The sequence below is a fragment of the Leptidea sinapis genome, chromosome 24, assembly GCF_905404315.1.
Source record: "Leptidea sinapis chromosome 24, ilLepSina1.1, whole genome shotgun sequence".
NCBI lineage: Eukaryota > Metazoa > Arthropoda > Insecta > Lepidoptera > Pieridae > Leptidea > Leptidea sinapis.
The window spans coordinates 12,755,150-12,778,333 of record NC_066288.1 but is presented as its reverse complement, the minus strand read 5'-3'; the positions used below and the strand labels follow the sequence as shown (position 1 = coordinate 12,778,333).

The 23,184-nt window shown below is 33.7% G+C and overlaps 2 protein-coding genes across 12 annotated transcripts in view; one reads left to right on the top strand and one right to left on the bottom strand.

Moving 5' to 3' along the window:
* Positions 1-5,121, bottom strand: part of LOC126971831 (guanine nucleotide exchange factor DBS-like) — a 186,873-nt gene extending 181,752 nt beyond the window's left edge. For 2 of the 5 annotated variants that reach the window (XR_007730999.1, XM_050818265.1), the window contains exon 1: positions 4,735-5,121. Coding sequence is in view for 4 of the 5 variants with exons in the window: in XM_050818265.1 (XP_050674222.1) it covers positions 4,735-4,933 (199 nt within the window). In the remaining variant the exon portion in view is untranslated. Of the gene's footprint in view, positions 1-126; positions 346-436; positions 715-993; positions 1,206-4,734 lie in introns of those variants that run through there. The other 3 variants (XM_050818271.1, XM_050818270.1, XM_050818269.1) reach the window with 3 other exon arrangements.
* Positions 5,122-5,461: 340 nt separating this feature from the next.
* The window catches only part of LOC126971837 (glycogenin-1), a 31,679-nt gene continuing 13,956 nt past the window's right edge, over positions 5,462-23,184 (top strand). For 3 of the 7 annotated variants that reach the window (XM_050818330.1, XM_050818333.1, XM_050818331.1), the window contains exon 1: positions 5,464-5,639. In XM_050818330.1, coding sequence (XP_050674287.1) covers positions 5,633-5,639 — 7 coding nt within the window. In that variant the 5' untranslated portion in view covers positions 5,464-5,632. Of the gene's footprint in view, positions 5,640-23,184 lie in introns of all 7 variants that reach the window. The other 4 variants (XM_050818327.1, XM_050818328.1, XM_050818326.1 and 1 more) reach the window with 3 other exon arrangements.

Here is a 23,184-nt window from a genome sequence, read left to right as displayed (position 1 = left end):
ATAATCACTCATTTGGAATTAATTAGTTTCTACTTCAAATAAATGATACTAACATGAGTTGTTTTAATTCAACAGCCAATATTTCTAACACTCATGTGAAATTAATAATAGCCATTATATAGTTACCTGATCAGGATTATCTTCCAATGCATTTCCCATAACTTCTTCATCACTTTCCGGTTCAGTAAGCTTTTTCTTTTTCTTTATAATATTTTTCTTTTCTACTTTTGGCTTTGCTTCAACTTCTATTTCAACCTGATCAACATTAGTATCAAAAACTGCAAGCATATTTTGCATATTACCATCCCCATTTTCAACTTGAATTTGATGACTCTGCCATAGGACCTAGAAATTGAATTACAATGTTAGAAATGTGTTCTATTGAAATAAATATTATCGTAATAATTCATTGTATATATACAAATATTACTCTCACCTGTTCTTGGTGTCCAGTATAGCTATGCTGTTGCATATTCTGTGAGCTCAGTTCATAAACAGAATGTTGTCCCATCACAGGAGTGTGCCATTGTGCACCCTCTCCATATTCGCCGCCACCGTTCTGATCAGCAGGTATCGTAACTATAATGGCATCTTTGCTGTCCACACTTCGCCTATCCACAGACAGAAGTGAATGCAACACCTCACTGGCTTCTTTTTCAGCAGGATTCACTACTTCCATCTTCTCAAATGACATAGTTACTTGCCGACGCTACACTACAACCAACGTTCATGTCAAATCACATGTACCTACATACGTGTATGTACAATGGCCAGCGATACGACAAAGCCGCCCTGACCACTATATATTCTTACAAACCTATGATAATTTCAAGAAAACCGCGATAAGTTTTCAAATTCTTGTAAATAAACATAACAAAAACCGTGCAATTATTAACCTTAATCACATTTTTTAAGTTTCATTATCGCATAGCGGATCGAACTCTCGTGGAATATTGGGCCATATAGTCATAGCAAATGAAGAACTAAACTTACCTTTTTTAACGGTAATAGATAGGTGTTGCACTGATAAAATGTATTCCATATACCAAAAGATTGGTGTCGATTATATTATTTCACTTCATAATGACATTACAGTCAATAGTATAGAGAAATACTTAAATATTTAAGTGATTTCACGGAAGCAATATGGCGATACGCTTAGGTGAATAAAGTCGGAGGACGCCGTGAAACGTGATTAGTACAGTGCGCTGCCACCAGGCAGCGCTGCCAACTGACATTTCCGTATCGACGCGCGCTTTGCAGTTTGCAAGCCGCACTTGAAACTTGAAAGAATGCGGCCCGAATGTGGCACCGGCCATCCAGCGAGATTATAACAATTTGAACGCGTTATTAATAATATTATCATAAAATTGACTCAATATTACACAAATTAACTTGGCACAACTAGTCATAGCATGTACTATGGGTGACTCGGAAACAAACATCTATATATAATTGAAACATCTAATACATATATTAAATCCAATGTAATATCAGTACTTAATCTTACCTTTTAATATTAATTATAGAATAGAGAGAGATTTATGTATAAGTATTAAATATTATGGTAAAAGATGTGTATATCATGATCAAGTGTATCGTGGTCAGGTGTGCATCAAAGACTCAAAGAGACAACAATACATATTATCCTCAAAACCATGAATAACGTATTACGTATTTTCTCTGATGGATATGTCTTTTAGAAAACGGCCAAAAAGTTTCTTAGTTGAAAGAGTATTAAAAATTAATTATTTTAAGGAAGCTTAAGGGACAAATACAATAATAAACCTTGCAAGTAAATATAAAACATATTGTATTAAACCAAAATAACACGCAGTACTTAGTACTTACGTAATTCAAAACTATTTGTATTCAATGATATCTTTTTTTATATTTAAGAGAGGACACAAGGGCCAGCGGCTCACGTGATGGGGAGCGGTGAGGCAACCGCTCATGGACATCCATAAATCCGCAACAAGTCAAGAGATGCGTTGCCGGCCGTGAACGTGATGCAGGTGGTATAGAGTTTTGACGTAATTCGGCCGCGCGTATCAACCCGAACAGCTCCTTTGAGGACTCCCCGATAATTGCGGTAGAAGATGCAGAGAGAACCCACATCTCTACGCAACGCCAAGGAATCAAGCCGATCGGAGATGACATGATCGTCGATAATTCGTAGCGCCCGCCCAGAGGTGAGAACAGTACCTACTCCAGGTTGAATTTGCGCCTTATATAGCTGCAGGCGGTAGCTAATAGCTTATAGTGAAGTACTGTCTCGCCTTACTGAGTAGGTACACCAAGCTTTTTAGGGGCCAGTTTGGCCACCTTTTCCAAGCGACCACGAAACTGAACGTCGCTCGATATATCGACGCCCAATATGCCAATACAGGCTGGAGTGATCTCGAATCGAGTGGATACGACATAGGGTCTCTCTTAAGCGGTGAACGCACAAACTCTTAGATAACTTAAGACAATAATCATGACGTAATATGCTTTGGACCTACTCAGGTAGATACTTGATTTTTTTTAATGGGTACTAGCAGCCCTGCTGCTTAAATTTTAACGTAAGTTTTTTGCTTGAGAGATTTGAATGAAATATACATTTAATGTTACACAGTGCTTCCAAAACAACACCAGTCAACTTCCAATAACCATATTAGAATTGGTTAAGTCGTTTCTTAGATAGGCGGTCACAAACGAAGATACAAAAAAATTTAAAAACTATATTATCTCAGCTGCTTAAGTACTATGTGTATATTTTGTGTTATAGAACAAAATATTAATATACGTGCAAGGCACATTCAATACACGTTTTACAAACGACTTCAAAAGGTGTAGGTAAGTATTACTTGTTGATGGTCTCGTCCCAGCCCAAATTTTAATGTAAACAATGAACACAATAAAAATCGTCAGCACAGGCTGACGTAATAATATAAGCGCATCACAGAAATATTTTTGCCCGATAACTGCTGCTTCAACATCCTCCATTTTCACTATAATCACAAATATCTTCCGCTCTTTCCAGACCAGTCATTCTGATCATATTTTATATCAACCATCATCACGAAGCATTTTTGTTCGTTGGTGATCTTATGTCCAACACTGTTTCACCCCAAACAAGTTTATTAGATGTTCGACAGCAAGACTGCGCAAGAGCATGACACATTTAGGGCAAAAGTTGGAAATTTGAATACCTACTTAATAAATATTAGAATCAATTTTTGCCTCAAAAACTAATCAACACTTGGCTAAAAAATATATTACGTATTAACGCTTTAATTTATTTTGTCACTGTCTATACGGCGGTGACTTAGAGACATTCAATGAATAAGAAAGATTTTTAGATTAAAGAATCCGACCTTATATCGAAAAAAAATGTCAAACGAGACTACTGGGTTATTGGTGCAAATGCCAAGTTTTTGCTGTCTTTCCTTAAAACACCACAGAAAATATAATTTAGAAATGTTTTCGAATTTGCCTACATCTATTCCTTTGGTTTACGAGATCGACGAGAACTTGATCAGTAATTTAACTTCGCTCGTCTCTTGTATATATATTTATTGGTTTTTGTCGCCCAACTTAAAAACTATATTATAAAAAATAAGTTTTTTTCTCCGAGCCGTGTGGTAAGTATCCAGTCAAATTAATTATGCCAAGTTATTATTGTTAGTACCTACTTCGCGCTCAGTATGAAAGGGTCCGCATTGGCGTGGAACAATCACAGTCAACTGGTGTATTAAAATTTTTATTCATAACATAATATTTTACTTCTTTTAAGCTAAAACTAAACTATGACGAAAAATTAAAATTATATTCAGGAATGACGAATGTTATTATGGGACGAAACAGATACAAAGCGCCAAATTGTAATTAATAACCTAAGCAATCAATAATCAAACATTTCATCCATAAAGCTGGAAACCATTTTTATAATGTCCGTATTTCTTTTCCGGTTTCTGAAAATTTTGTAATTTAGCCCTCATAGCAAGTGGCAACTCTGTCTTCATGTCCGTTTCCGGTTTTATTGTTCTATGATTATTTATAATATATTTAATTAAATGTATTTGATAATTCATTAATTATTATATAAATTCGATTAGTAAAAGATTATACTACGTGCGCAATAAGCAATGTTTTATTCGGTATAGATATGTACGTCACAAAAAAATATTTCTTAAAATAAGTACTCATATATTTCTGGCGATATAAAATGTTGATAATAAATAATTTATACACTAAAGTTCATAACGGTATATATTGTTATTCCGTTTCAAATGAATTAATTTACGTAATGTGGTTAATATCCGAAGCCGCGCGGTTTTATTAAGACATAATATAAGGAAGTGCCTATGAATTATTATCAAATATTACTAAAATTCTAAAAGTGTTATATTTATTTCCCTGCAGCTACTAGATTCACTCCAGCTTCACGTTTCCTATCAGTGTTGGATGGATGCATGTAGTTCAGTATCCTGATTCAGGACTAAAATATTATGGTTTTCAGGTTTATTATCATTAAGAAATGGTTATAACTGTAAGAAAAGGTTTAAAAATATAAGGTTTATTTCCTACAGCAAATTAAATATAAACTACATGAGGTAATTTTATTAAGTAGAAATATTTAAACATACGTTTCAGTATTTATATGACATTTTTATAATGAGGTATTGTAAGTTTGCATGGTTACATTGGCCTTAGAATAACTGGTGGGTATTCTTAGCTTCTATCACTCACCAGAAGCAGAATCTAATAGGAAGCAGCTGCTGCGTGATTTGCTTATAGCACCTGGGGACGGCCCATCAGACCACTCCATCCTCTCTTCCATCGCCTTCGAAGCACTTCTCTTAAACTGCTCCAGGAAACTGTCTATTTGCGTCTCTATATTAGTTGGAGAACTAGCCATCGTTACTAGCGAAACACCAAAAACAAACATACACTGTTTTCGATTATGACATTTTGAGCTAAATTATATAAATATCGACGTATATGTTACATATTGTCAGTTTAAAAATTGACGTCGACATATTCGATTAAAAATTTCGCGTATCGCAAATTTAATGTGGCTACACTACGCTTAAAAATTATTTAAAATAACAATTATGAGAGCCGCGAGCGTAATCCATCCTACTACGGATACCGTTATGGCAATAAACGACATCAAAAATAAAGAGACACGCACCGACATCTATCGATCGCTTAGAACAGCTGGCGCTAATGTTGCCCGCTGTGAAAATCATTCACAATGCAATAAAATATGGCATAGTTGTTTTAATATTTTAATAATTCAAAGCATGAATTAAATACTGTGTTTTTTTCTGAACTTTAAATTGTGTGCCTCGTAATACATTTGCCTAGATCCATTGCCCAGAACATGTGTGAGCAACCTAGCCTATACACGTAAACGAGTATGATGTTGTCTATGTATTAGAGTGTGCAAAGTGCGGGGGGCAGGGTAGACCAAATGCTGACCGGCGTCCTGCGTAGTCGTCTGTCGTACTTGGTCGTACATCTACATTAGTAGTTATTAATACTACATTTCATTTTGCTAGTAGTGCGCGGAGGGCGCGTGTAGTCGTGATATAAAAGAGAGGTGTCTTCCAGCTATCACATCAAGACTACACCCGGTTTCAAAATGTCAAGTAAGTTTCACTGCTTATTCTTTTTTTTGAAGTTAAAAATTTGTGAAATTATATTACAAACTTTATTATTTTGACAATAATTTAAAATTCGGTATGCTATGAATTTTTCATGATTGAATATATTTCTCAGATGAAGGTAGGTAGAATTACAATCGGTCCTATATTTTTTTTGCAAATTGTATATAATTTGGTCTAAACGACAATTGAGAGCTGGTTTCAAAATTCAAATTTAACGAGCTATCTTGTATATAACTATATTTTTTAAAATGAGTTTGATATGGACGTGAGCCTTCGCCAGAATATACGGAGGGCATATTTTAAAAAATCCTACTCCAATTAATTTTTATAGGTACCTCCCATTTATCTTGTGTAGACACGTTATTAATTATTATTTAATTTTTAACATGTACAAACACATTGGCGAGAGATTTCGTAATTTGTGATGTATATATTTTTAATTTTTTATTTAATCATTAATATTCTCAAAAATTCTACTTTATAATATAATATTTAAATGACTACTAGAGTAGTAAGAAGGCAATGCAATTTTTGTCATGAGAAGTATTTAAAAAAAACAAGTGACACTTTATTGCATTCATTAGCTTTTTCTCATTTGAGCTGACACTAAAACTGTTATCAGATTATATTCACTCCGATTGTAAACATTTTAGTACTATCAACTCTTACATATTATTATAGTTCTATTTATGTAACAATAACACTTTATCAATGACTGACTGAGTATCGTTGTCTCAATTGCAATGATCTTGACCACATCTTGACCATGTGTCACTATCTCACTAGATTGGGTTATGCTCAACAATTACAATAATTATTTTTACGGTACCTACCTATATTTTAAGATATCTAAGTACTTCAAAATTGAAATTTACGCGTCGTACTTCCTAGTTGATTGACTAATATAATATGCTATTCTAATAATATGTATATATATGATATATGAATAAGTTTATAGATAGGTATTTTTTTTAAAGTTAATCCGCTCTGCCTGTTTGTTACCCGTTCACGCAAGCCGCTAAATCAATTTTGATGGAATTGGCATGGAGATAGTTTATACTTGTTTATATATAGACCCTGGAAAGAATATTTTAGTTGCGGGAGTCATCTCTTGAGGAGATAAAAAAATGGCTGGGAAAATTTAAATCGGGAATTTAACATTTCTTAAGTAAAGAATATTTAAAAGTTATTATATTTACTTTTTGCTCGGAGTTTCCCTGCGAGTTCGAATCAGAAATGAGGAGATCCGTAGGAGAACCTAAGTTACCGACATAGTCCAAACGATTGCGAAACTGAAGTGGCAGTGGGCAGGGCACATAGTTCGACGGCCAGATGGCCGTTGGGGCAGTAAAGTCCTCGAATGGCGACCACGTAACGGCAGACGCAGTGTTGGTAGCCCCCCCCCAAAGATGGACCGACGATCTGTAAAAGTTTTTTTAGGTTACCCGACATTTAGTGACCTATCCAGAGTTCGTTTTCAGTTGGACATTTAATCCTTTAAAAAGTGTTTTATTCAAATGTCTAACACTCAAAGAAAATAAACAAAATTTCTGCATTTTTGACCAGTAAAATAAAAGATGTCATAGATTTTTATGCCTTCCATAATACTATGATTAAATAAAAAAAAATCAATCTTACGCAAAAGAAGTTAACGGATAAAAGCTAGTTTAAAATAAACAGATTTTTGAGGAAAAATAATGGTATTAGTTTAATACTTAATCCATGCCTACTCTGTGGTGTTAGCTGCTGATTTGTGTCTCTCTTACATTCCGCGGAATATTGGAACTTCTATTTTACAACTAATATTATAAACTAGTATTTATTGTCAATCTGTTTTCATTTAAATACGAAAGATCAATTAATAAGTACAACACTTCCTAAAGTGATAAGTATGGTAAGTTTAATTCAACTTCTACAAAATCTTAAGCTATTTGCCTACTTAGATCCATTAAGTTATAAAACAAGAAGGCAGTGTAAAATACATCACTTTTAGTAGGTACAAGATTATTATTAATTTTATTCTGGTATTCATGCCACGGATTAAAAGCGAGAAAGTGTTAATATAATAATAATTACTTATGATATAATTATATTAGAGAGTATAAACTTTATACATATAAAATCCGTCAGGTAACTTATAATATTATCAAAATAATTTGAGTTTGTTTTTAGTGTTAATTCCGTCAATATATGTCTTAAAACATTTCGACACTTGTTTCGCCTCTACACGAGGCATTCTCAGGACGAGACATCGCCAAAATCTCGTGTCTCCAGTCTCGTGCCACATTTATTGGATTATATTATGGATTTCCGCAAAGTAACGCCTACTTCAATAAATTTACATATAATATTAACAAAGCAAACTTTCCTAATATGCAAATATTGGGGTTGAGCAGGTTATCAACTGTAAAGTAGATCCTGTAGATGAAGCCACAACCTGAGAGTTGAACAAAGTAAACAGAATTTTATAACGAGATGGTACTCGAACGGTTAGCTCAGTTGATTAGAGCACCGGCACGGAACGCCGGAGGTCGTGGGTTCGAATCCCGCGTCGTTCATAAAATTTTGTTTTTAAAATTTTATTTGTGTATTAATCCTAGAAGTGAGGGTTATCACTTTAAAAACATAACATATTGTTTACATATAATTTTATTTATTTATGGTAATTATATCATTTTCTTTTCGATGCTTGCTTACCAAATAATAAAATCTTTTATGCGCTCTTCCAATAATTGATATTGCGGTATAATCTGGTATAGATGTTTAGTAATCTATATACTACTAAGCATATATTAAATTATACATATTTTCAAATAAGATAACCAAATCTTTTTAATTTTGACGTCAAATTTATTATTACATAGTAAAATTTAAAAAAATAGGGGAGTTTCTTTCATACAATGTGGACAATAAATGAACACACTGTTAGAAAAACTTAACCGTAAATATAAGAAATAGATCTAAAAAATTAAAGTTAACAATATAAATCAAAATTTTCAAAGAAACATTATTGAAGTGAAAAACACTATTTAAAAAACACATCACTGCGTGGGGCAAGTAGGTGTCAGTGTCTATGTTAGCGCGCGGCTACTAGATTACATACAGAAAGTTCCGGAAAATTAATGTATTTAGGTGAATTATGTATTTTTTTTTATGATTGTTACGTTATTAGTACAGTAACTACAATATTTTTTATAGTTTTTGCAGAGGTAAACTAAGGACCAGCATCCATGATCACGTCAAGATCGCATTTATATGCATGATCGCATATTTCTGCCGTGAAGTAGTAATGTGTAAATATTACTGTTTTTCGGTCTGAAGGGCTCCGGCCGTAACTAGTGAAATTACTGGGCAAATGAGACTTAACATCTTATGTCTCAAGGTGACGAGCGCATTTGTAGCGCCTCTCAGAGTTTTTTTTATGGAATAGGAGGACAAACGCACGGGTCACCTGGTGTTAAGTGAGCCCACATTCTCTTGCAACACCAGAGCAATCACAAGTTTTTGGGTTTTTCAAGAATTCTGAGGGGCTTTGCATTGTAAAGGGTAGGGCGTAACAATTACCATCAGCTGAACGTCCTGCTCGTCTCGTGCCTTATTTTCATATTTAAAAAAAAATCTAATCCACATCTATGCAACACTGACGGACATTGATACCCTATTGTCCGCAGCATCGCTAGTATATGTTTATACTCTTCGGAGATTCGCTGAACAGCTGAACAGCAGAAAAGCAATCAAATAATTCCGATTCTGTTTGTTGTTTATCTGAAAAATATTTAATAAACAAACATGCATGATTGTTTCGTAATCAAATATTTGTATTTCTTTGAGTACATACTGCATTTTAAACGCCTAAATGTATTAATATTATTTAATCTTATAAGCACAGATCGAAAAACGTGCTTGTTGTCTTAAAATAAGTAGTAGTCGTAGACTTAATATATCGACTGGAATTTACGTATTTCGAGTACGAAAGCTGACACGATCTGATGGCAGTTTCAACGAATCTCCACTCCGTTTCGAAAATTAAATTGAAGGAAATAAAAGGATTGTGTGGTTTTATGAAACCACGGTAAAAGTGATACTTTCTTTCACATTATAGACATTTAACTAAAATTTTTTGGAATAATATTCCATTAAGGGTATAAAAATCACTTTATCAATCTTAATTTTATGCTTGGAAAATTGGAATGATAATGGGACATGATAAAAGTAGTAAATACTGACAAAAACAAACAAAATAGAGACTGGATAACAAAATGGAGCACTGGCACAAATGAGTAATAGTCTATACACGACACGATCAACTAATTCGAACTATAGGCGCCGCCCGACCGTCACGCAACATGCAACACACAGACGATAAAGTTTGAGAAGATGTAATAAAAGTTTCACTTTAAAAACGATTGTTATTCGTCGTAGATAATATTTTATACTTATAGAGATGTTTTTGTGACCCTATTGTCTATAAATAAATAGCAATACTAAAAATGACAAAGACATTGTATCGTGAATTTCGGAATGGGAAAGAAGTAAAGTGATGTTTTAACAAATCAATAATTTTGTTGATTACTTATCCATCAAGGATAAAAAACCTCTTTTTCTTTATCTCTAGAATGGGTACTTATTTTTGATAGGTTACCATAACACCTTTGTGGTTTTTTTTGAAGAGGTGTACAACACTTCGCTGACTTCTTTAAAATCGTATTTTTTTTTTGTAAAAATAGGCAATACGTCTCGCTACGGGCTACCGTAGATAGCCGCTAGATAATAACAATATTATAATAGTTAAACAGTGGGCTGCACGCTTTGTTAATCCTGCCCGACCGGCCGCGGCGCAGGCGCACCTAAATAGAAACCGCAGGGACATTGCACTCTGTCTGGGATGCATTTGGTCCTGCCTCTTCGCTTTTAAGTGCCTTATTGGTCTTTATTCGACGGCATACTTACATCAGATAATTCTATTTCGAACTCAGACCAGAACCAGAGTTATATCAACTTCCACATATTAATTATCAGAAGCACGGAATCGACGATCGTAAAAGTTATATTAATCGAATTAACATAAATATTATCTTTAGGACTAGGAGAACGTCGATCTATAAAACTGATTATATATTTTCCCACATTAATATTGCAACAAAAACAAATTTATTTAAAAATGATTTAGACTCTGTTTTATTTGTCCATCGAAGTGCACATCAGTTTATTACATCGCCTCTAATTTTTTCGTCCATCTGTCGCATATCGCATAACAGCGGGCCGCGGATTAGGGATGAATGTGAATAAGTAACTACGGCTTTCTAGTCCGATTGGCCGAGTTAGTCTAAGCGCCAGATTTAATATCTGGTCCCCGAGAGCGTGGATTCGAACTTCACACCTGACAAATGTTTATTATAAGATTATATTTTAATTTTATAAATAAGTAAAGCATAATGTGTTTTGTCTTTCGGTTACTATGCTGATATTAATAATTATCTTATTTGGGTTTTACCCTGGATGACAGTTGGTCAGTTCTTTTTTAGTTCGGTACCCAAAGGGTAACCATTGGGAACTCTGATAGGCTCTGCTGTCCATCTTTGTGTCAGCGGACTGCTTCATGATCACTTATAGGGCGCTGAAAGGGGAACACCAGTTTTTAGCACTTTTGATGTCTGTTAAGTCAAGAAGAAAGTTTTGATTGACTACTTATAGGCCATCAACGATGAAGCCCATCTCGTGCTACTGTTTAAATAAGTTTAAACGTGGTCCCACTATTCTCACATATGAATTATTGCGTGAGGAAAGGATCTATCTACGGTGACGACTGAAGATAAAATCAGTGTAGTGCGGCGTGTAGAGTGATAAATGAGTGACCTATCGACTATCAGCAAATTCGGACAAGCTTAACTATTGGTTTGAGTCAAGTGCACAAAATCCTGCATGAACATTTAGCGGTAAGGAAGTTTTGTGCCAGATACCTCTTAATTTGACCGAGGCCTAAAATCTCCGTCGTGTTGATTGGTGCCGTCAAACAGTTGAAAGATTTATCGGAGGTGACTCAAATGCTGTCTTCGTCATACGGGTGACGAAAGCTGGACTTACTATTATGTTTGTTATACTTATCGGTGGGGGTTTTCCTCCGAAGAGTTGCCAACTAAAGTTAAGAGGTCGAAGCGTGGGAAAAAAACATGGTAGCCTCGTTCTTCGGAAGAACAGGTTATTAAGCGACAGTGGGCTAAGAAGATCGAAAAATAGTTACTGCAGAGATGTACTCTCACAATTGATTGCTACTTGGATAAAGTTCAGGAGAATCGATCTCGCAGTAAAATTCTTCTTCACAACTACAGCCTCATTGCATACCGCCAGGCGAACTATCGTCTATTTGGCGACGTCACATGTGGAACACCTGGGTCACTCACCTTATAGCTGCCGTCGAATTACACCTCCGGACGACACGCCACAAATTAGGATCATCCCCACCATGTGAATGTGTGGTGTTCCCCCACAGTGCAGTTTGCAAGGAAGTTTCTTCCACTTATCCTACGATATATATCGATCCTACCTACTAAGCTTGAGGTCCCGGGTTCGAATCCCGGTAGGTGCAAGCATTTATATGATGAATATGGATGTTTCTTTCCGAGTCATGGATGTTTAAATGTATTTATGTATGTTTATATGAATTTATGTATGTTTAAGTAAGTATATTGTATTTAATATATCATTGTCTTGTAACCCATAACACAGGCTATATATGCTTCACTTGGGGCAAGATAATTTGTGTAAAAAGAGTGTCAATATTATTATTATTACTTATGACTAATCTTTGGAATGAGCTTCCTTGTGCGCTGTTTCCAGGACGATACAACATGGGTACCTTCAAAAAAAGCGTACATTTTATATGGCCAGCAACGCTGCTGTGATTCCTCTTGTGTTGCAAGAGTATGTGGGCGGCGGTGATGACTTGACATCAGGTCATACGCTCATTTGTCCTTTCTTCCATAAAAAATATTCGTTGCGATTTTATTTTATTCCCGAAGAGAAAAACTTCGAGGAAAGGGTTTTATAGACGCCGAGTATAGTAATTATTTAAGGAATAATTACTTTTGATTTTTGAATGTCAAAGGATTTGTTCTTTTTGCCCCTTACCACCACTTCAAAATTTATCGCCACTCTTTTAGATCAACATTTACAGATTCATAGTATTACAAATTATTTTAATTACAATATTATTTATTTATTTATTTATTTATTTCAAGGAATATCAACAGCTATTTACACAAAATAAAAATACAATAGAAACTTAGAGCTAATCACAGATATTCACTAATAGACAATAGAAGTAGTAAGAAGCAAAATTATAAAGAGTAAACATGTAAAATTATAATCTAATAATAAGCACACTTGATGTTCACAGGTTAGGATTCAAAAAACGTTTTCATGATACATTGTTTCATTGCTTTGACAGATGTATTAAAAATATCCAAATTAATTATTTCACTGCTTAGTTTATTACAGGTGGTGCTAGCTCGCAAGATATAACTATTGCTCCGGTAGTTAGTAGATGATTGAGGTATATACAATAAACGGCTATAGCGTAGTGCAGTTGACGAAGTTCTCAATGAAATTGTCGAAAGAAGATCTGGACAATCAACCTTATTTTGAGCTATTTTCAAGAGGAAAGCAATGTCAGAGATCATACGTCGTTTCTCAAGCGGTAGTAAATGTTGCTTTTTACAATGCTGTTCGTAAGACTTTGAATTGTATCTGTCGTTAGCACGGTAGCATAGAAAGCGTAAGAATTTTTTTTGAATATTTTCTATTCGAGAAATATATGTAGAATACAAAGGATTCCAGATTTGAGAGGCATATTCTAAGTGACCACGAACGAAGGTGCAGTACAATATCTTCAGTGTCTTGACTTGACGTAAATCACGCGAGCTTCTTATAATAAATCCAAGGGCTTTCATAGCTTTAGATATAGTTAAATTTATATGTTGGTCAAATAATAGTTTCGAATCAAGTAAAACACCAAGGTCTCGTATTGTACTACTTCTCTGCACATTCTCACATTTCAACTGGTAATTGAAAATTATAGGATGCCGCTTACGCGTGAATGTCATTACGCTACATTTTGATGGGTTTAGCTCTAGGCTATGATCGTCACAATAATTTTGCAATCGGTGTAGGTCTTCTTGTAGAGCTATTGCATCATCTAGTGACGATACCTTGTTGTAAATTTTGATATCGTCAGCAAAGCACAATATTTTGGCGGTACGTAAGCAAGTATCAACATCATATAAAAATATTGCGAACAATAGAGGGCCAAGCAAGGAACCCTGAGGAACGCCACTCGATATGGGTACCCACCCTGATATATAATTACTGACAACAACAGCTTGAGTGCGATTATGAATATAGGAGGAAAACCATCTTAACAAGTCACCGCTGATACCAATATTATAGAGCTTATTAAGAAGGATGTCATGCCGTATTCGGTCGAATGCCTTACTGAAGTCGGTGTAAATTACATCAGCTTGGACACCTTGCTGCATTGTTTCAGTTAGATAATTATTAAGAAGTGCAAGATTAGAGACAGACGAGCGACCTCTAAGAAAACCATGCTGACTGGGGCTAAAGGCTTGCCTTAGTGCAGGATAAACCTGACTATAAATGATTTTCTCAAAAACCTTAGATATAATACAAAGCTTAGAAATTGGACGGTAATTTGATATACTAGTCTTAGCCCCCTTTTTATGCACTGGAGTAATATAAGCCATTTTCCATAAATCTGGCATAACACCCGCATAGAGAGATTTGTTGAATAAAATAGTAATGGGTACACATATGGAATCAGAACATTTCACTAAGAATATTCCAGGTAAATGATCCGGACCATCGGATTTTGATGGGTCAATACCATGGAGTAGTTTCTTTACTTCAGTAACGTCTACGTGTATTTGCGAGATATCACACACTGGTAGTGATGATAAAGAGATGACATTTTTATTGACCGGAGGATCGGTAAAGTTATTACAAAAAAAAATCAGAAAAGGCATTACAAATAGTGGTGCCGGTATTGAAGGTTTTGTCAGCAAGGTACATGCAACTAGGCATAGAGTTTAGATTTTGTTTAGACTTCATATACGACCAAAAGTATTTTGGATTCAGGTTTATAGAATTTTCAATAGAACGTATATAGTTATTGTAACAGGATTTTTCAAGATTTTTTATTCTCGCACGTATCATTTTATAAGAAACCATATCCGACATATTACCATAAGTATTGTATTTACGTAAATATTTATATTTTTCTTTAATAGCTTTTTTAAGATGGATAGAGTACCACACTGGATAGTGATTAGGTTTAATAAATTTAGATGGTATATATCTTGTTTTCAATTTTTCAAAAAACTCATAGAAAAATGTGACCGACTCATCAAGGGATAAATCCGACAGAATGACATGCCAATTAATGCTTTGTATTTCAGCATTAATGGCCTCATAATCACCGCAGTTAAACATGTATCTACGCCTAGGGGCCGACTGGAGAAAACTTTTCGCGGTGAATTTAACTATCAAAGATAAGGCTCCATGGTGGGCGTCAATAGGAACAAGCGTATCATTACTAACATCGCTGACTGTCACCACGCCATTGGACAGCACTAAATCTAGAGTTTTATTGTATAGATTTCGGATTCCATTGAATTGCTTCAGACCAAGAAATGCCAATTCATCCGTGAAAAAAATTTCATCCTGTGATTGACAATTACAAGCGCTAAATGATTTATCACTGTCATTACAGAGATTCCATATTATATTGCTCATATTAAAATCACCGATTATAAGAAATTTATCAGTAGGATTCTCGATTATTATATCCTGTGTTCGGCTTAGGAAATTATGTAGTTGCTGTGAGAAGGAGTAACCCTGGTTTTCAGCACATAGATAGATAACGCATATGTGCAGATTTGTCAGGAGTTTAGTTCTATGACAGTTAATAGTAACCGTCACCCACAAATCTTCAGCACTAGAGTTATAGTATGGCTTTGGAATCACTGAAAGTGATCTACGAGTTGCAATGAGCACTCCACCCCCTCGACTTAGACCAGTAGTAACGTAATTACGATCCCGACGCCACACCATATACCGATTGTCAAAAAGCTCGGCATCTGTGATTCCGTCTAACAGCCAAGTTTCAGTCAATACAATTACATCATAATCAAATAAGGTTACATTGCGCTTGAAGACATTTGTTTTAGTGCGTAAACCCCTTGTATTTTGATAGTAAATATTGAGGTAATTTGTATCACTTATATGAGAAGTAGCCATTTATAAACAAAAGCATTATTTGACTGAATAACAATTCAAACGATGTGTAACAAACACTAAAACGTACTATATTGGTTACAAGGAATAGTCTCACTTTTATGGAACCCATGTACATAATAATATGTACATAAATTCCATAAAAATAAGTATCTATTACCACACAACAGATCAAAATACAAAGAGACCTTATAGTTTCATAAGCCAACAATATCACTACGTACAAATATAATAAGCGAGCACATATAATTATTAATTGGTACATTAGCAAATTATACATAATATTACTATCTAATTTAACAAATAACATCAAATTGCAACCACACTTCTTAGTTTCATAACTCAACAATACATATACTAAGAACAAAATATACAATAAGCGAGCATATGACATATTTATAAACTGGATCATTAATAAGTGAATGTAATAGAAAACACAAGTCAATAGCAACTTATCAGTTACTCTAAAATATTTAAGAATTAAAATAAACATTAAAAATGTTAGGGGCATTAAAGTAGAAGTGAATAGTACACAACAGCCTAAATTATTTTGTTTAAATCACTTTCTTTTGCTATAATTATTACATGAGATGAGTCATTTTTTCTTAAATGTATTTTCCCGAACTTCACCCAGGTATAACGGTACTTTTTTTCTTTTGCAATGGTCTTAGCTTGTGTAAGAAGTTTTTTTGACCTTGGAGTAAGGTGGTCATTGATAAACACTCGCTGCGTACTACCTACGTAACCAATGGAATCAGCCATGATAGTCTTCTTCGCTCTTGCGGCCGCTATGAACTCCTCCTTTACGTACCGATTAATAAATCCCATGACTATCGATTTATCCTTTGAGTTATATGAAGGGACTCTTGCGATGTAATTTATTTGGGATATATCAATTTTGTGTTCTACCACTTTGCTTAGTTTTTCTACAATATTAAAGAGATTTTCAGTTGTCCTGACCGGAATTCCTTTTATTTCTACATTATTTAATCGGGACCTTTGTTCTTGAGTACTCAACTCTTCGCTTAAGTGTTGCACATTTAGAGTTAGTGAGTTTATGCTGTCCGCTAATGTTTCGTACTTAGAACAATTACGTTCAACTTCTGACAGCCGTAAGCCATACTCGTCCAGCTTAGCACAATTGAAGTCACAGGCAGCCTTGAGGTCAGCAATCTCGGTTTTAATACACTTAACATCGCGAACCAGGTCAGGAAGATAGTTCAGCTGTTGTTTCATCTCACGTATTTCCTCTAGTATAGTAGCCAACGTACCCGAATCCGTAGTATTGGTAGTAATAGGGTTGGATATTGGACTGACCTTGCATTGTGGGCACTTCCAGACAGCCCGACGCTCTGGTCCAAGTTTGCGGTATCCAGTCTCGGATATACCCGCACAGCTGTAATCCAAATTCCGCTTACATCCCGCACACTGTACTCCGTCATTGACCTCATTTTTACACATATCACACTTCATCACAATATCTTAAAGAGTTTATGCTTAATGAAATGTATCTATCTAGATAATTATGTATCTAGAGTGGTGCAACAAAAATATTGTAACGTGAAAAAACAAAAAAAAAACACAAGAATAATTGAGTACAGTAGATGCATCAATCCACAATTAGGGATTATTAAAATATATACGTATACAACTATAAAATGTACTATATGACTTATTAAAAACATGAAGCAGAGTGTCCGATAATATCGTAGGTACTATCATTTATTAACAAAACAACAATGCTTATTATGCAATACAGTTTACAATACTTTATATTATTATATGAAGTTAAAACTTCCATTATGTGGAAATGTTCCTACTAAATATACTGGCAGGATTTCTGCCTTGGATAGCTAAGCCAAAATTCACTTCTAGCGCTTGGGTTTCCAAGTAGTTCCATACAGACGCGTTGATTATACAATCAACGCGCTTCACCCCACGGGCCAACAATCTCGATATCATATTATAGTGTATTCATATGTCAAATATTTGCCATATTGCAAATATAATTATCGCGGGTTCAAAAATCTGGGCCCACTGAGCAGAATGAAGGCATAAAGACATAAAAATGTATTCATTTTCTCAATTGATTCCTTTAGAATTCTTTTTGATGCCAGTTCAAACACTACCACCTCTTCGGAAACCAATTGCGCTCTGAGAGAGAAGAAACTCATCCAGCACTCGTTTTTTTGCGCTCTTTTTAATAAAATATAAAATTATTAAGAAGTTATTGCTGTAAAATAATCATAATCTAGTCCCAGGCTGTCCGATCATTTAGATATTCAGCAGTGGAGTAGTAGGACTTACGACAGTCATTTTAGATTTTAGGTTATGACAGAGCCTCTATTCGTAGTTTATAATTATTAAAAAAAAATCCGTTTTTTCTTTAAGTTTTCTTTAAAAGAGTGTTTTTTTTACCAATTTCTTTACTTAAAAGATTACTATATTGCTTACATTTATTTACTTTTTAATCCTAGTGTTCCGCTAGCTTTACATAATTATTGTTATCATTCAGTTATAATTTATACACGCGTATAAACCCTTTCAGATGTATATTTTATTGATTTTACATGCAGTATCAAATGAGTTTGGCAATAACGAAAATATATATTGAGACGAAAAAAAAACAATTTAAATAATAAAAGCAAGTCGATTTATTTAAGAAGACGCAAGACGTAGTGTTGGTAGTACCCCGACAATACCTATATTTATACTTTTAAATTTTTTTCTGTATCACAATATAAGTACTGTTCTAAGAAAGTCTTGCGTAATTCGCATGGTTGACATGTGCCAGAAACCCAGTTTATATAAAAAAATATATTTTAGCGTAGGTACTCTATTAATATATTATCTTAATATATATAGATTACGTGACACGTTGTTTGTCCTCGGTGGACTCCTAAACTAATGAACGGATTTTAATGGGGATTACTTCATGGAGTGCAGTTTGGTCCAACTTGAGAGATAGGATAGTTTTTATTTCGATTTGGGACCCATAATTATTTTTATTTTCAATATTTGTTTTTTGACATATTTTCTATGAGAGAATTTAGTGACGCACACTTTGACAGTTCCGCTGTGAAACAATTTCATTATAACAACAGGGAGCATTATTTACGAAATAATTCTTGATGTTTTCCTATAAAATAGTATTTTTTTATTATCTACAGAACGTCTGTCGGGTCAGCTAGTTAGTATTATAATAATTAGTAGCATTTTAGTACACGTACAAATAAAAACTCTTTTTGGCAACCCTAACTCTTAAATTTGAAACTTTAAATTGGATGAAAATAAACGAATGAACGGATGACGAGTGATGTGTAAGGAAGACTCTACGATATACTAGCTGGAATGCAACTCGTCGTGTCTCTGAATGTGTCCAAGGTTTTATTTTAGACAACAGATATTTTTGTCCAGGTTATTTTGGAAGTAGAGAATGTAACGACATCTTTATTTTAATTAGCGCATGAACAGCTATGGTACAGTTGAAAAAGTTGTATTTCTAGAAACCCAAGGCGATCGGCGAAGAAAAATAAAGCGATCCATAAATATTGTTACGAGTGTTGTCTATCTGTCGATGTTTTTGTTAATTATTAAAATGAGATGATAATATTACTTAGTTTAATTGATATTCTTAAGTATTTAGCGATAATAGTGCATACTTATAATGTTATGTAGATTTATGTAACGTATACTAATTACAGATTAAAATTACATCATAATTTATTTAAGTTTCATTCCGTATGTAAATATTCATTTTAATTCTTTCTTTTATAGCCTATTGTACAGATAATTAAATGAGCAATTATATTATTTATTTACAAAAATACAATAAATATATTACCTAACTTTAGTACTTATAAAATATAAAGTTATACTGAGAATAAACCAAGAATATGCAAAATGTTTACAAATAGATATTTTGCTTAAAATTGGTTTTTTCGGACGTATCACGTTTCCCGCGTTTTTTTGCAAGGCTACTTGACATTCGGAAAACTTCATTGTATTGACAGTGTTGTCAGCGAATATAGTCAATATTTTGTATATTCTTGGTTTATTATCAGGTATAACTTTATACCAAGTTTATTTGTAACGCCGTGTATGTCAGTCGTTATTTTTAATATGTAAATTGGATTGATTCATATAATTTCAGAGAACAATAAACAAATTGGATTTATGTTAATCGCTCCCTCTTAGTTATTCAATTCAAATTTATTTTAATAAGTATTGTATATAAGTTCTTAATATAATCGAATTAGTTATCTTCCTCTCAGTGTGCTGTTTGCTTCCAAAACGATGGTATTTTTACTATATAATTGTTTGGTAAACTTACAGCTACCCTCCTCCAGCTATGATAACTTATGAAATAATTAAAATTATTAATGGCTAGTTCAAAGTTTCCAAGTATATATAAAACTACTAGCTGACCCAACAGACGTTGTTCTGTACGTAATAAATAAAATACTGTTTTATTTATGTATTTGACAATAATTTTTAAACTTCAAGAATTATTTCGTAAAATATGCTCCTTGTTGTTATATTGAAATTGTTTCACAGCAGAACTGTCAAACCGTGCGTCAATAAAATCTCCCACAGAAAAAATATCTCCATATAAAATAAATATTGGAAATAAAAATAATTATGGGTCCCAAATCGAAATAAAAACTATCCTATCTCTCAAGTTGGACTAAACTGCACTCCATGAAGTAATCCCCATTTAAATCCGTTCATTAGTTTAGGAGTCCATCGTGCACAAACAACGTGACACGTTATTTATATATATTAAGATTGTTAGAATGTAATGTTACACTTTTTAAAATAACTTAACTACAATTATTTAACCTGGAAGAATTCATTGGTTAATGTTCTTTTTAATTTGATGCTAGATTTCATGTAGAAAATATATCTAGATCTAGGTATTTCTTATAACAAGCCGTTGTAACTTCTGCAAGATCTAGTAATGTAGCTGTTTGCACGATAGTTAGTATTTTTATGACTTTACTAGCTGACCCGACTATTTGTTATGAATTTGTCAATAATATTTCACATCATCAAGAATGATTTCGTAAAATAACTGTTGTTATCATGAAATTGCTTCACAACAGAACTCTCAAACCGTGCGACAATAAATTGTCTCATAGAAAATATGTCCATACGCAATTAAAAATAATAATGGGTCCCAAATCTCTCAATTTGGACTAAACTGCACTCCATGAAGTGATCCCCATTAAAATTCGTTCATTAGTTTTGGGAGTTCACTCGAAATAAGTCATCAGGACACTGGATTTATATATAATAAGATAAAGTCATAAAAACAAAATATTTCACCAGAGACACATATCGATATCGACTTTATATATCGTGTCCTATTTCTAGTTGTCTCGTAAAGGACCGTCAGGTATACATAAAAACCTTATCAGTATTCGCTCTTATTGTCTTGCTTGAAAGGCATTGAATATGAAATATCTCTGGTATAATGTTCAGACGAATAGCAAATTTGTAACTTGGAATTTATGTTTGACAAATATATCGTAAGAGGTGTAACGAAAGCGCCTCACAGCCATCTCGCATGATTTGCAGCTATTTTACAATTGTTGAAGGTTCAAAATCGTCGCGAGTTGCAGCCGCTATACCTTCCTACGTATATTCTATTCTAAACCCTGTCCCAAGCATCAGGATCTAGTAGAACATTTCTCGTAATTCTGTAACGTCCCACGGGATATGTGGTGCATATTGTATTTGAAGTATAACTTTTACTACGATAGATTTTAAAATTCGTGATTTCTTCTTTTCTTCATCATCTTATCAGCTATCACTATCATTGGTTCATAATGCATTATTTGCATAAAACTTAATTTCTTACAATTTATAATGTCAGTAAAATTATAACAATAAACATTTGTGTATTGTAAGTATGTATAAAGATTTCTTTATGATATATAATTTTTCAATAATTTAAATTCAATCAAAGGTAAATCTAAAAATATATTGTAAATTATTAAAATAATAGCAATTCGAAGATTATAAAAGAACATTGCATTTTATTCTTTATTGAAATGAAATATTTTTCAGGTTTATAAAATTAAATAATTGCTACCAGCCTAGAGTCTCACTACCTGGATGTAAGAGAGTTGTAATAGTCGAGACTGTTTTCTTATGGAACTATGATTCCTATATGACCAAACTCTGAAACCAACTTACTTTGACTCCGGGCTATCACAACTAAATACTCTATTTTTCCCAAAAAATCTGCTAACTAAAATTGAAATTGTCGCAAAAACTCGGCAAAGCTACTAAAAATCCTCGGTATTCTTAAAGAATGCTATAACACGCAAATAATCTACTGCGTTAGTCTATGCAACCGGCTTGAGGATCGCCAAGTCATGTACACGTGCCAATAATTTTAGAAGCTGTGGGATTGTAGGTCTAGACGTCATGAGGAGCAAACTGCGCACTTCCTTACATATATACACGACAACCTTTTCTTATAGTCCATAATATGGTATGTGATTCGGATTTATTACTGTCGGCAGCTTTTCCACTATTATTCAACCTAGAATTAGCTGGATTTTACGTGTTGAATTGGCTGATGTTTGTATTGCGTGCGTTACTTCATGTTTAATGGATATGAATAAAAGACAAAAACCAAATTTTAAATTCTAGTAGGAAGGTGATTTGTTGATGAATTTTCTTTGTTTTTGCTGCTGTAGGCATAGACATCGGAATATAACATGACTTAGATACTTTCAGAAGATCTACTACTTTTTTAAGATTTTTGTCGTTTTTGTGCACTTGCAATCCATTTTAACTAATATTGGAGTGAATGTTATTGTTTTATTATGATTTTTGGGTATTGACATCAATTTTCAAAATATTACTTTTACTTACCTTGTATTACATCTGTTTAATTGAAATAATTTAGAAGTCTGTTTTGTTTTGTAAAAAGTTCCGATTTAACAATTGTCAAATTAAGTTTAGTAGAAGAACGAGGGATATTTTCAGTGGAAACCTTAACTTAAAGAATACTTCACATGAAATACCTACCCAAAGAGCTCAAACATGGCTGGAATTTATGATTTTCATGCATGAGTTCCCATGCCTGCCTATCAGCATCATGAAAAGATGGTCAATCGGTCGGGTCATGTATCAGTTTTTGTTTACTTCCTTATATTGTCTTCATGGATTTTTCCTTTACAAAAATCAGTATGGCAAATAAAAC